Below are 14,191 nucleotides of genomic sequence, written 5' to 3'. Positions count from 1 at the left end.
TACAGATTTAATTTTACCTGTTGATGAAGCAGCGTAACCAAATCTTATCAGGAGCTGTTGATAGCGCAGAAACGGCTTTGCATCACTGTACAATTATGAGCGACTTAACATTTATCAACACAGTGTCATCAAAAGTATTTGCATTTCTATAGCTCGGCATGCAAATCAATTATACCCTAGATTGATTTGTCCTTCCCACTTAAGTTTCCTTACGTAACATATCTTCTTCTTGTAATCGAACATTTTTTTTCGAACTTTCGTACGAACTTTTTTTGTCTTGTAACTTTCAATGATATCAGGAACATCCAACGAAATCAAGTGTATAAACACATATTCACATGCAAAATAAAATTTTTCTTGGTCACAAAGGTGTGACTTAAGATAAAGAAGTCTCTAAAAAATGTACAAAATAAATTCTCATTGCATCGACAGTCAACGCACGTGGCATTATAATACTTCAGAGCTTTAATTCAATTAGAATCAGGGAAGATTGTAAATAGTCGCAAACGAAATCAGGTGTTATTAAATTATAGATAGATGAAACGGACAGTTGCAGGAATGATATAGAAAATTTAATGTCCTCCAGTATAATGTAGTTGCCACTTTAACGACAATCAATGCAAAAAGGCAGCCCATACAAAAATTATTATATATTATGGCCAAAACCATGGGTTCGTAAATCTTGATACCCTGACTGAATGGAATGTACATGTAAAACGTTCCTGTTTCGTTACGATGTTGCATCATCAAATAGGAAAGGATAATCTGATATCAAATCCAGGTTTTCTCGTTGAAAAACCTGAAATCACTTTATGAAAGTTTTCCTTTTTGAACAATATATGGCGGTACAATCTTGTTTCATGGTCGTAAACTTAATAGATGAAATACGGGACGTCGTCGAAACACGCAAAGAATCAAATATTAAGCAAAAGTAACTCTCCCCCCCGTTTCCAATGGAAAACACCAGGCGTCTGTTTAGGATATGCTACGAACATGGATTTTCGTGATGTTTCGTTACGCATTAAAATTTAGCTACTCTAAAAGCGAATAAGCAATAGTTGAAAATGACAGCAGCTTGTACAAACTGTTTGTCGTACAGATTGACTTAATCTAGAATCCTAGCCAAGTGAAATAACAGCACACGTAGGTTGAAGTTCAGTTTTTTTTTAACTCCTCCTGTCGCCATATCATTCGAAATATTTCGCAAATTCATTTTGTCTTTCATTTGCATTTGCACACGCGGTAAACACGTGCATTCACGCAATAATGCAATTGCGAAGAATTCAATGGACAGTTGAATGAGGAAGATCAAGGAAAGCAACGTTTTACAAAATTCGAACCCATGGAAAATGTTGAAGAATGACAGCCGGGAGTCATCTTCATACTATAGGCATCTTAAAGATAGCGCAAAGTTGCGGATCACTTAGTTACCCATAAGGAACAATAAAACAATCCATCATTTAGACGGTTTTTCTTCGTTCGAAATATTTGAACAAAAGGAAATATTTGAACAAAAGGAAGTATTTGTGCACGTGAAATCAATGTGTTACGATTTGAATGTATCGTGATGTGATTGTGTTCTCAAGGTCAAAGTTTGGCAACACATTCAATGGTAGTGGGCGTTAATAAATTATTTTTTTAGCTACGACAACGACTATCTTTAGTTTTCATATTTTCCATTGTTGCAATACCTGTATCGATAGATACGCGTTAATTAGAGAGACAAAGAAAAAAAATTTAACATGCAAACCAAGTTATTGCAAGACAGTGAAGTTAATTCATCCATCCTTTTTAATTGTTAAGATATAGTTAGCTACGGACAGTCAGTGATCGCTTGATCACAAATAAATGCCATGCACTCACGCGACAAGTGCACGTGTACATTGATGGTAGATTTCGACATCAAAAATCGCAAATATTTTGAATTTTTCACAAATCGTCACTGGCAGCCTTTAACTTTTATTTGTGCGAAGGAAGAAAACATGAATAGTTTTCATACGGGAATCGTAAAATTAAACGAGCAATTCGAAATTAATTGGCACACTTACTTAACAAAGTTTCTCAAAACAATGCAATGACATCCCTCACATAAACGTCGCGTTCGGACAATAAAAAAAAAAGCGCTGGGCACAACATAAACGTATATGCTACAGATAAATGATACCGAGTGAGATAACGTGTAGAAATTCATTTCTTATGCTAGCTAACTCTGATTTTGTAAAGAAATTTTCATTTTGAATGCCGACAGCGAACTGGTCACAAACTTTTATCATAAGATTATCGTGCAACAGGTCGCCACTCGTCTTTTTCGTTTCGCACGCAGAAAATGCTGCAACATTTTATCAACTGAACTGGTCACAAACTTTTATCATAAGATTATCGCAATAGATTCTAATCAGACAGCTTGCATTGACATGCTAGAAAATGCTGCAACGAACGCTCATGAAACGACCTCCCTCATTTATTTGCATTCCATAACAGTTTGCTGCGGATGCATATTATGCCCACAAACGTTCGATGAAAAAATGCCGACCATTCCCTTATTCCATAACAGGAAACTTTCAAAAAACGCAACAAATTCAGTCGTAAGAGCCCGCTGTTTTCAGAAGTCAAACATTCTATGATCTAAAGTTTCACAAAACATTTTACCTGTTCCTTATGGGGAAGGTTTTCTGGCAAAAGTCATACGAATTACATTTTAGTTTGGCAAACTGAGAAAAAGGAAAATTGAGATGAAAACCAGGGATATTTCTAGTTGGTCTTCATTGATGTACTATTTATAAAATCCTTAGTTCTAGCATAAACAAGGCGTTAATTTGTCATTTCATTCTCAATCCCCAGACATCCCAATTACCATTCGACAGTTGCACCTAAAATCTTCTTGTACACCTCCGTAGTCATTTTGGATCACAGGTAGGATCATAAGGCACGCGAAGATGCCGAGAAAATTCATTTATTTTATCACAGCCTCGGACTTCGCATGGTAGCAATGGTAGTTTCGTCACGTGAAAATCTTCGTAGAGATCGTCAATCTAATACAATCGAAGGACACGACATTGGAGTTTATTCTGTTTCGAAAGATTTGCTATAATGTACTATATGCAACTGTTCCTGACCTGTTCCAAGTATTTATTTTGAATTTTCATTCGTGCCTCACAAAGATGACATGTTTCTAAAAAATAAGATACTACAGTTATTTTCACTAAGCCCGCATTTTCCGCGCCATGTAAAGACCAATGAACCAAACATGCAAAGTACATAAATGCTGTGAGCCATGACTCACACAAAACGTGCAAAAATGTATAAACACACAACTTTTTTAAACAACGATTTAGGGATTTCCCTTCCCGATTTGGTTAAATGTTCAAGATGATTTTCCTCAATCGCCCGTTTGAGAGTGATCCAAATCAGTTTGTAGGAAATTTATCTGCATTGTATTTGGTTTTTGCTTCACGCATATATTAGCTACACGAAGAATTTATGGACACCAGTAATAACCTCCTTAACCCACAACCTAACACCATACCTCAGCACACAACGATTCTAACTTGAGGTGCGGAATAAAGATAAAAAATTAGGAAAAATAACTACAATTGGTGTAAACTAAACTAGAATTAAACTCGAATGCCATGTAGGTTCAAAACTTAAATCTTGTTTGCTCAATTTCAAAATCAAGAGAGCGCCGTTTTCATACCTTTCTTTCTGGTATCTGGATAAACGAGTTGATTGACAATGATATTGTGCGTGTCGATATGTGATTTCGATAATTCCTGAACCAATCTTTCTGTCTCATAAACAGACAAGAACTCCGATATGCATACACAGACAAACGTCGTATGATCCTAAAAACAAATACCAGAAATACTCATGAAAGATTCTTACAAATTGCTGCTATACAGTTCGCACGTCCGTGTTTTTACCACTAATGTTACGTAAGCAAAGAAAGTAAAAAATATAGCTACATGATACTACTTATAAACTGAACCGAGAACGACTCCTTCACAACAGAAAGTTTTGGCAGCGAAATGTGGCTACGAATACGTAAAGTAGTGAAAGCACTTTTTTCTCAACGCTAACAACAAAAGCAAAGGACATACCGCATCTTTTAACTTCTCGCTGACTCGATTGATGATTGGTAAGGTTTCTTCCAGTTTGTTTGTTATTGTTGTGGGATCAGCGTCATCCATTCCCAACAAACCTCCAAACTGTGAGAAAATAATCGATTAAACCATGGGACAACATAACTCCTCTGATTTGACCTGACAAGCATGCAGTGGGGGTAAAAAACAGTGGAAAGTTATATAGATACTTATGGTGCTGGAGTAAGTGTGAAACGTTCTCGTCGTCAATAAAGCTACGTGAATGGGTTGCTTCAGATCTCAATAGTATCTCGCTTTACGTACCTGGCTTACAATTGGAGCAAACTGATTCTTTATTTGAAGTAACTTCCCCAGTGAGTTTTGAATCAACGATGGAAAGGATAACAATCTTAATGTATGTCCGGTAGGAGCAGTATCAAAAACCACAACCGAAAAGTCCATGTTTGTCACTAATCTGCGAGCGAAAATTCACAATACAGTGTGTATGAAAAAAAACTAAGCGCTTTGGGAAAGGTCGCTAAGTAGCTTGCGTACGTACTAACGGAACGAAGTTATAAAGTTTCAAAGCTAGCGTAAGAAAATGACAAAGCTAAACAGCAATTGGAGCACATTGGTTTAAAATATGGCAAATGTTGTTCAAGCCAACAAAGATTCAAGAAATTAGGCCAAAGCCGCAGGAGCGCTAGGTATCAAAATTGCGGATTATTTTGCGTTTTATTCTTCTTAATTGCAATTTTTTTTAAAACATTCATATCATTCATAAGTGTATTAAAAACAAAATGGCATTAACACTTTACTGCAAGTAATTCAAAAGTGCTTCTCGGTAACACAATTTTCACTCTTAAAATGGTTTATTATTATTTGCAACAATTTTACTTTCAGATGAGCCATTCCAAATTCAACTAACTATTTCCACGAAAAGGTTTTTGCAGATCTGGCGCGCTAATGACTTTAGCGAGGTTTTCCAAACTGTTCAGTTTTTTTATATACCGTGTATAGAAACAGTTTTTAAATTAGCTACCATCGGGCTCGTATGAGAAAATATTCCCTCTCTGCCGAAAGTTACATGCAATAACGGTGCTCAAAGCAAGAAAGATAGCAGTTCAGGAATAAAAATTACTTTGTTAAAGACACACAAAATCCTTCAAGAGTAATAATTACCTTAACAGGGTCAGCTTAAAACTTCATTATCAAAAAAATCATGGGAAGTTTTTCTTCTCGCAACTTATTATCGAATGCTTAGTCTTTCAGTTTCCAAAATTATTTTCTGCTGTAATTATAACCTTTTTGTCAAATGACAAAAATAAAAACTAGAGGAAAATTCAGAAGTTATCCGTTCGATTTCAAAACCGTCTTATTCGATTTCCATTTGTAAATAACTCTACGATGCAGGTATATTAAGCAAAAATACCTCATTACTTCAGCGAAACTCATTGCCTCGTCGATACCAGGAAATGCGCCAAGTACATCTTGAAAAAGACGTTTTCCAATACTTAAGGCATCTGTAATTCAAGAACAATAACTCCGTCAACATTGACTAGCTTCTATTGGGATTTTCCTTTTCTACTACACGCAGTCGTACATCTGATTGGTGAGCACCATCCAACAGTCAACTTAAAAGTTTTTTTTTACCGCCGTTTCAAAACATACAATAAATATTCAATAAAAAATCGCTTTAACTACTAGATAATGCAATTATTATTTTCATAAAAACCCAGTGTGCTTGCGTCTATTTCGTGGGAAATAAAAAACATTTACAAATTAAGTTAAATTTTGTTGCAGATATATACATCTTTTATAAACCATGCTTTGGTCTCGGATATCATATTTCTCGTGTTGAATTTTATCGTTTAAGTCTATGTGTGAAGAAAAACTTTTGAACAAAGCGTTTCCTGTTGTCCACATGCTGCATCATTTCAAGCAAAGCAGCTGCGTCTCATATTAACAGTGAATAAGCGCGACATAAGGCAGTAATTACTAATAACTGCTCATGATAATTTATGTCCTTGAAACTTCATGTAACTATAGTGCAACATTTAGGCTCAATAAACTGGAGGCTCTAATTATTTCCTGTTAGTGTCCACTTTGTAAGATACAGGCCGATGAACACTACTTTAAGTACCCCTGAAACAGCAGACACCATAGCAACAGCAGATACTGTACCACTGCATAAGCAGCTATCAATATAACAGCAACTACAACTCAAAACAAACAGCTGTCATTGCATTTTTACTTCAATTGGAATTTCTACTTGATGATCACAAACAGCCTTTAAAAACCCGTTCATTTTTATATCCACTTATAATATTACAGTATGTGCATTTCATTGAAAATGTGTAACATGTTACATGTACGAAGCATTACAAAAATTTTGTGATGTTCATGTGATGCTAAATGGTGCATGATATAATTATCACAATACCTGGTTCATCAATGAAGTCCTCAGGTAACTGTGAGAAACCAAGACTCGGATCAATTTCCTAAAGTATGTGGATAATAAATAAACACACACATTCCTCACAGATACTGTAGGCTCAATATACATCATCATGCTCTATCTTTTAGAAGTTTTATTAACATGTACCGTAACTGCTAAACATCAAAATAAACTTACGAAAATCAAAATGAATTTTTTAATATATCTGACAATTCAGAGTTAACACTAACCATTGCATACAAATTTGGGCATTTTTTGACTGCAGTTGGACTTTTACCAAATTTCTGATTAAATGCATCAGAAATGTTGTGAGCAGGATCAGTTGATATCATCAACACATTCTCTCGTACTTTGGCCAATGATAACGCAATGCTGCAACTAAATGGTATTTAATTAAACATATTACTTGTGTCTGGCAGATTTCAATGTTTTTATTTTCAGTATAACTGTGTATGTTTTTATGTTGAACAAAACACTACTTTAAGCCGTTTTGACTCACCTACACGTAGTCTTCCCCACCCCACCTTTACCGCCAACGAAAATCCATTTCAAACTAGTTTGCTCAAGGATATTATTTATAGATGGCTCCAGTGGTTCTAAGTCATCTACGGCCGTCACAAAGGCCGCCATTTTGTTTAGCTTGCTTAATGGCTCAGATACAAAATTTCATCCATGAGGATGTTGGGAGTTTTCCTTTTAATGAAAAATTGTGCCATGTTGGTATGTGTAAGGCTTACACTGTAAGCAAACACCGATTCTTCAAACAACCGTCCTTTTAAAGATCAAACATTGAATAGAAGTCAGAAATTCGATGTTTTTCGATTGCATCCTTTTTAAGAACACGACTGCACAGTTTCTGGATTCGTTATTAAAGTTGCAAGAAAATTCAGTATCTAAAAAAAATTTGCGGTGGCGTCTATATTAAATACTTTTCAAAATTCCCTAACTAGAGGTCTTAGACAAAATAGCAATTTTGAAAGATGCTCTCACACACATATGTAGGAAATTTTATTTAAGAATGCTTTGGTCTAAATGGTAAAAATATGCATTTATAAATTCTTCTTATTTTATATATCTCCTTATAAAAGAGGGTACTTCTTTCACCAATTCTTTTTTTTAGTAAGAAATGGTGGCTGCCTGCTTGCAGCCTATATGGTTATATACAGCAAAATACAGGTTGAAATTAAAATTAAATGTAGACGGGGACATAAAAATAATAACTGAAACCGTGTCGACAATGGACAACTTGAGCAAGAAAACACAATAAAGTTGGTTCATTTGAAAGTTACCATTAACAATCTCATGTAATGTTAACAGAAGTTTTGTGAAGCTACCAGTACCAAACGCTTGGACCGGTGCTGCGAGTGCGAAGATCGTTAGTTAATATTTCTCAACTTCTAATTTCAGCATTAATCAATGCTGCTACTTAGTTCGGCTTGATAAAACTTATTTCGACAATCTGCTAAATATTGATTTTACACAATACAAAACTGTAACTTCCCACGATAATCTAAATCACTAGGCTCTACCTCAAAGTGCCAGACCTATTGGCTCTTATCCGAACAACTAATAATTCAGAATACATAAAATTAATTCGCACAATTACATTGAATTTCATTCAGGTAAACAAAAAATTAAATTCTCTGATCAATAAACTCGTCATTAATAAATATTTAGCCTAGAGCCATCAGAACGCAGGTCGTACCCCCACAACCACGGCAGCTCCACCCTACCCATGCTCATCATTTTACCACCACCTCCCACTTGTCCCACTTGCAATCATAAACCTCGACGGTGTCGTGGAATTCTCGCCATTATACCCCCAAACACGTAGAGTTTGTTGCTGTATGACGCAACGCTCAAGGCGCTTCGGTGGTCCAACATACTGGATACGAGCATCCACTCATCAAGAGCAGGATCGTATCGTTCAACACTACTTAACTGCGTTGTACCATCGTATCCGCCCAGCGCATAAATGTATTTACTAGCAGCAGTCACAGCTGCACCACTTCGAGCCGAATTCATCTTAGTTTTCCAACTGTTCCTTACTTATTCTTTTGTCAACAAATCTGCTAACATCTCGTTTGTAGCACAATATTGAATGTTCAGTTTCTTTTCTATATTGTCTCAAGAAAATGATACTTTATTTCTATATGTTTTGATCTTCCATGAGAGTGAGGATTCTTTCCCATGGAGATAGCTGATTGATTATCTTCGTAGATTTTCAAAGGATCTTTCTTATCAACATTGAGATCTTTAAGTAATTGAAGCGAATCCAAATTGCTTCTTGAACAGCTGATCCCAACGCTATATATTCAGCTTCTGCAGTCGATAATGCTACACAGCTTTGAACAACGCTTTTTTCCAACTGGCTGCACCGTTCATTTAGAAAAATATATCCGGACGTTGATTTTCTATCGTTAATATCTCACCCCAATCTGCATCTGAAATCCAATGCAGTCCAAACTTGTTTGGTGTGTAATGTAAACACTAGACCAAGAGGATCAGATGCTCTGTTTGCTTCCACGAGGAAACGAATTACGATGAAGCTTTCCTTTTGCATTCATCACAGAATTCTAGATTCTTCTTGATGTCAAAATTTAGTCCTTTCACTAATTTTCATTCACCATTTGTCTCAATCTGTGACCTCAAGATGACCAAGGCGTCGATGCCACAGCATCTCATCAGATGTTCCAATTTCTTCATTCATGACTTTTACGTGTTCAAACGTGCACTTGCAATCCAATACAAACAAACTTCCAGCTTTCTTTTAATACAATCACTGTTCCATCTTTGCGAAAAATCTTACATGTCGTATGATCAAAATTGATAGCATTTCCCGCATCAGTGACTTTTGCAACACTTAGCAAGTTGTAGCTGAGTTGTGGTACATGCAGTACATTATGCAATTTACATTCTTGTACCTTTCCATTTTGATTTGTGTTTGGTTACAGTACCAATTCGATTCCACTTAGGTTTTCCATCTCCAAGCATTACATGCACATGATCTTTTATACTTTGAAAGTCTTCTAATAGATGCTTGTTATTGCACATGTGAGTGGTAGCCCCTGAGTCGACTATCCATGTCTCACCAGGAATATTCTCGTTCCCAACAGCAAGACTTTGCACAACAAGACCTAAACTCTCAGTTTGACGAGATTTACCTTTCCAAGTTTTCTGATTGCCTTGTTTGTCATGCTTTCTTTCATTTTCCTTTTCCTTGGAATAATCCTTACAAAATCGTCGAATATGACCAATCTTTCCACAGTGATAACATTTTGGTGCTTTCTTCTTTTCTAGTGGTTTATTGTCCTCCTTTGACATCATCATAACTTTCTCGAGTGTTAGAATGCTTATCTCTATCATTTTGCTTTCTCTTCGTGCAGCAATCTTTCAAGAACAACTTCCATTGCAGGTACTTCATTGCTTGCTTCTAGTGCTGTTACAAGCACATTGTAGCTCTCTGGAAGACTTGCAAGGAATGTAACCTTTGTCTTCATCGTCCATCGGCGCTCCAATTACTGCTAACTCATTGAATATCTCCGTCATTTTCTTTAATATGACATGACAACGAATTTCCATCGTTCAGCGTCAGATTATTCAATCGTCGTCTCAACGCAAGCTTGTTCGCCCAATGCGCTTTTGAAATTGATCAGATAGCTTCTTCCAAACAGCCACAGGATCATTTGGATCACCTAGCAGATATAAAAGTGATGGGTCAACCGAAAGAACAATGATCGCAAGAGCTTTGTCTCTTCGACTCATAAATTTCGCATATGCTTCTGATTCTTCGTTATCAGGAAACGTTTCTTCATTGGAGACAATACTCCAAAGCCCATCTTTTATCAAAGCCATTCGACACTGAACTTTCCAGGTTACATAGTTTGATCCATTCAAAGGAACTATTGTTGCCGTTTTCCATTCGCCCGCCATTTTGTCAATCGAAGAAATTATACCAACTTATTCTTTATTTAACAAACTTCGCTAACGCTGCCTGGGCCCAAAACCTGTTGAATATGTCGGTGGATCGCGAATGGTTTAGAACGATTTATTTTATTTAAGAAAAAACGAGTTCTACATAAGATAGCTCAACAACAATAATCAACCTCACTAGAAATACTTCTATATATATAGCACGTTTTGTTCATAACACCATATTTGGTATATGGTCAGCGGTTAGTATATTTAATACGAATGCTACTTTAAATAACATCAACAGAGAATTGTAAGCCAATGGCCAGGTTCCTTTTTGCACCGTGTTAAAATGTTCGGATGCACTGCACATATCGGAGGTTAAGTCCGCGCCAAACAGGGCAAAACCGTTTGGGAAATCTTCACGCGTAATGCCATTGCCTGTGTCGTAATACATTTTCAGTGGCAGAAAACTGCGGTAGAAGTGCTTCTATAAATCTCGGATTCGCACCAAAGGACAAATTGATTGGTTTAAATGGTACAGATTCACCATTTATTGAAATGCCTAACGATAAAATGTTGAAATGTTGGAAATTGAATGGGTCCTTTTTATAAGCTCCGTTGAATGACGCACTTTCAACAAGACCGAAAACAAATGATTTAGGTACTAAACCATTGAAAAGGTTATCTTTTTGCAACGAAGGGTTTCGAGAAGGAATGATAAAAGTTTTACAGTTCACACGTCTTACTGGGTAAATGGCTGGACCTTTTTTCAGGGCAACCTCATGAGCCAGAAATATACTATGATTCACTTTGACTTTACGAACTTTAAAGTATGCATCTATCAGTTTCACTCTAAAGGCTGCATCGTCCACCGTTGACATTAAGACAAATTCGTCACTGGTACGGTTCATGACCACTTTCAAATCAACATAGCTAAGTAAGAGACGTTTACCAAAGAAAACATCACAAAAGATAGGACCTGCCATATCAACAATTTTACTTCCCATAAACTAATTTCTTGTCTTCAAACCCCTGTTTGGACTTGCGTGGGCAGGATCTGCATTATCCATCTGACCTGCAATATCTTTGTAAAATAACGCAGCAGTGAGCTGGGATTGTTTGGTTGGTGGACCATAATTTAAAAGTGTGCCGAGATATGCACGATATGGATATGTTCCTGTTGCTTGTGTAACTAACTTTCCTTTTAGAAACACTTCAACTTGCTTGAACAAATTGTGCAAGAAATTGTTTACAGGTCCAACTTTAGTGTCATCATTGATATCCCCACCATCGGCTTTTGTTACTTTCGCTCTAGCTACCAATATTGTCTTAGACATGTCAACATAATCTTCTGTGCCGGGCAATAAAAATGTAATTGGTCCATTTTCAGATACGCTGGACACAGGTTGATGATCAATCCAATGCCCCTTTTCTAATTTGACTTGTGTTGGTGGGACAGAAAATAAATCAAGTTCGGTTTTTGTACATTCTACAGATTTTGGAAGAACGAAATCCATATTTAGCCGAAAAGGTCCTCTGCCTCTTTAGCTGCTTTATGTCTCTAGGCTGAACTGTGAATGGCAATGGAAGTCGTCGTCTTTCTCTTTTTATGGAATTAAAAATCAGCTCCCCAGTTGCAGAAGACATTGGAACAATTTCAAGTAAGCAGTCGGTTACTTTGCACTGTTTCTCACTGAAGTAACGAATAATAATTGCCCGATCCTTAGCGACTGATATATCCGTCGTTTTTGTCCAATTAAAAAAATGCTTTCATTCAACATCTTTTTGAGATCTTCCTTTAAAGCTGGACATACGACTTGGTGATGATCTTCGTGCATTTGGTGCAGTGCAATCTAATATGTTCCAAATCACTTTTTGCCATATTTTGCCAATATCTCACCAAAATGATCTACTGTCCGGATGCATCCATGGCAAGCTGTCTGAACAGCGATCATAATCTCGGACTCTCCTGTGGCACGTTTTGATGTTGAACTGGTTGATGGAAAGCAAGTTTCCCTTATTTTGTACAAGAATGACATTAAACATTAATTAGAAAACTATGAGTGTATCATGCAACACAATTAAACATATTTTCATGTGAAAATGCAACAGAGCTGAATATTGAATAACAAATCAGGCCGAGGAAGAGCATAAGTACTGGGTACAACCACAGCAGTACTCATCTGATACGTCATTATCAGTCAATTACGAGTAATATAATTAATAATAAAATTTCATGACATCAAAATTTGAAAGGCCAAAATAGGCCAAAATCGATTTGGCGGCTAGCTTTAATTTTCCTGCCAAACAGGTTTCAAAAGGCCAAATTTCCAGTTATTTGTGATAAAAGGCCAAATTGGCAACCCTGAGATGAATTACAATGATAAAACAAATATCAAATGAATATACAAGCGAAACAGCTTTGAATTTTTGGTTCCGTGACATTCAAATCAATTAGAATATAATTTGAAACAACATATTAGAATTTAGGATCAACTCAAATTCTGTTATGTTATTTTAAATTATGTAGTACTTGGTTAAAACCTGTAGTGTCGCAGTAAATTCTGTTTTGTTTTTGTAAATTCTGTTTCAAATCAAATTTTGTTCGGTTAATGTAAATTTTGTTGCACTCGTTGAAATTCCATTGTGATAGAACATTAATTTGGTACAACAGAATTGAGATCGCTTTTACAGAATTTAAAGCAGGATTTTGGCAGTAATCACCCTCACAGGTTAGCCGATTTGTTATCTGGTTCTTACATCATTGTATTTTGTGTACATGAAAAGTGTGGGTGTCTATTGTGTATTGTCATTGTGAATTAGTGTGAAGTGTAATGCTTTTAGTTGATCGTTTGTTTGTATTGTTAATAAGTCGTTTGTAAAGGTGCAGGTAATTAGTCCAGTCAATCTGACCAAAACACTCTAAGCTTGAACAAATTTCCACAAAAGAAATTCCAACTGATTTTGGTATATTTGATATCCCTAACAACATATCGAAAGTCCACAAAATCCTAGCACGGCAACATCGTGTAAATTACGTTTTATTTGAGGCATTTGGATTGAAAATCTGAGCGACATGGAAACGAGGCTCAAAATTAATGTTTAGATTTTACCCTTTTAGAACACTTAGTAAAGCACAAATATAAATATTATAGATTAAAACAAGTGGATAATGATATTTTGTAAATTAATTAATATTTTGTTAATATTTTATTAATTAATATCAACTGGTCAACTAGAAAATACGAAGACTTGATCGAGAAAAGAAAAACAGCTCAAGAAGTGGCTGCTTCAAATAAGCTGAAAGAAATCGAGGAAAAGGTTAGCAACAGGCTAGAAGAGGCTGAAAGCCAAAAGTCTAACCGCCACTCTTTGGCTACAATATCAAGAGATGATTGACATTGTGCGGGTTTTATTAAAGCTGAACGAACTGGAAATTGGGAGATGCACCTCCAAGTCCTATGAAGAATGTTACCATACTTTGCTGCATCTGGCCACAACCTTTACACAGAAAGTTCTACCCTCTATTTACAATCTATGATGAATCTTAAAGATGAGTTTCCAAGTGTACAAGTCATTTTCAGATGGTTTCCATGTTGTCAGAAGGAGTGAACATTACTAGGCTGGCCTGTCCACTGATTTAATTATAGAACAAGTTCTTATTAGAACTGTTAAAACCACAGGTGGCCTGATTATGGAAGTGGAATGCCGAACAGCAACGTGTCGTGTAGGTATTGTC

The 14,191-nt window shown here is 36.2% G+C and overlaps 2 protein-coding genes across 2 annotated transcripts; both read right to left on the bottom strand.

Moving 5' to 3' along the window:
* Positions 1-2,578: 2,578 nt before the first annotated feature.
* On the bottom strand, positions 2,579-7,171 carry LOC124441747 (ATPase ASNA1 homolog). Its single transcript, XM_046992217.1, has 9 exons — positions 7,037-7,171; positions 6,768-6,915; positions 6,523-6,580; positions 5,512-5,602; positions 4,404-4,554; positions 4,098-4,205; positions 3,695-3,842; positions 3,117-3,172; positions 2,579-3,032 (listed from the first exon to the last, which is right to left on the bottom strand). The coding sequence occupies exons 1-9, from the start codon at positions 7,165-7,167 to the stop codon at positions 2,898-2,900; spliced, it is 1,026 nt and encodes a 341-aa protein (XP_046848173.1). The 5' UTR covers positions 7,168-7,171; the 3' UTR covers positions 2,579-2,897.
* A 3,700-nt stretch (positions 7,172-10,871) lies between these two features.
* LOC124433379 (uncharacterized protein F54H12.2-like) lies at positions 10,872-11,438 on the bottom strand. The gene has a single exon (XM_046983142.1). It carries the CDS (start codon positions 11,436-11,438, stop codon positions 10,872-10,874), a length of 567 nt encoding a protein of 188 aa, XP_046839098.1.
* Between the last annotated feature and the right edge of the window lie 2,753 nt (positions 11,439-14,191).

This window comes from Xenia sp. Carnegie-2017, unplaced genomic scaffold (assembly GCF_021976095.1).
Source record: "Xenia sp. Carnegie-2017 unplaced genomic scaffold, XeniaSp_v1 HiC_scaffold_1, whole genome shotgun sequence".
NCBI classification, from domain to species: domain Eukaryota; kingdom Metazoa; phylum Cnidaria; class Anthozoa; order Malacalcyonacea; family Xeniidae; genus Xenia; species Xenia sp. Carnegie-2017.
Note: the sequence above shows the minus strand (reverse complement) of the source record. Positions and strands in the feature narration are given on the sequence as shown.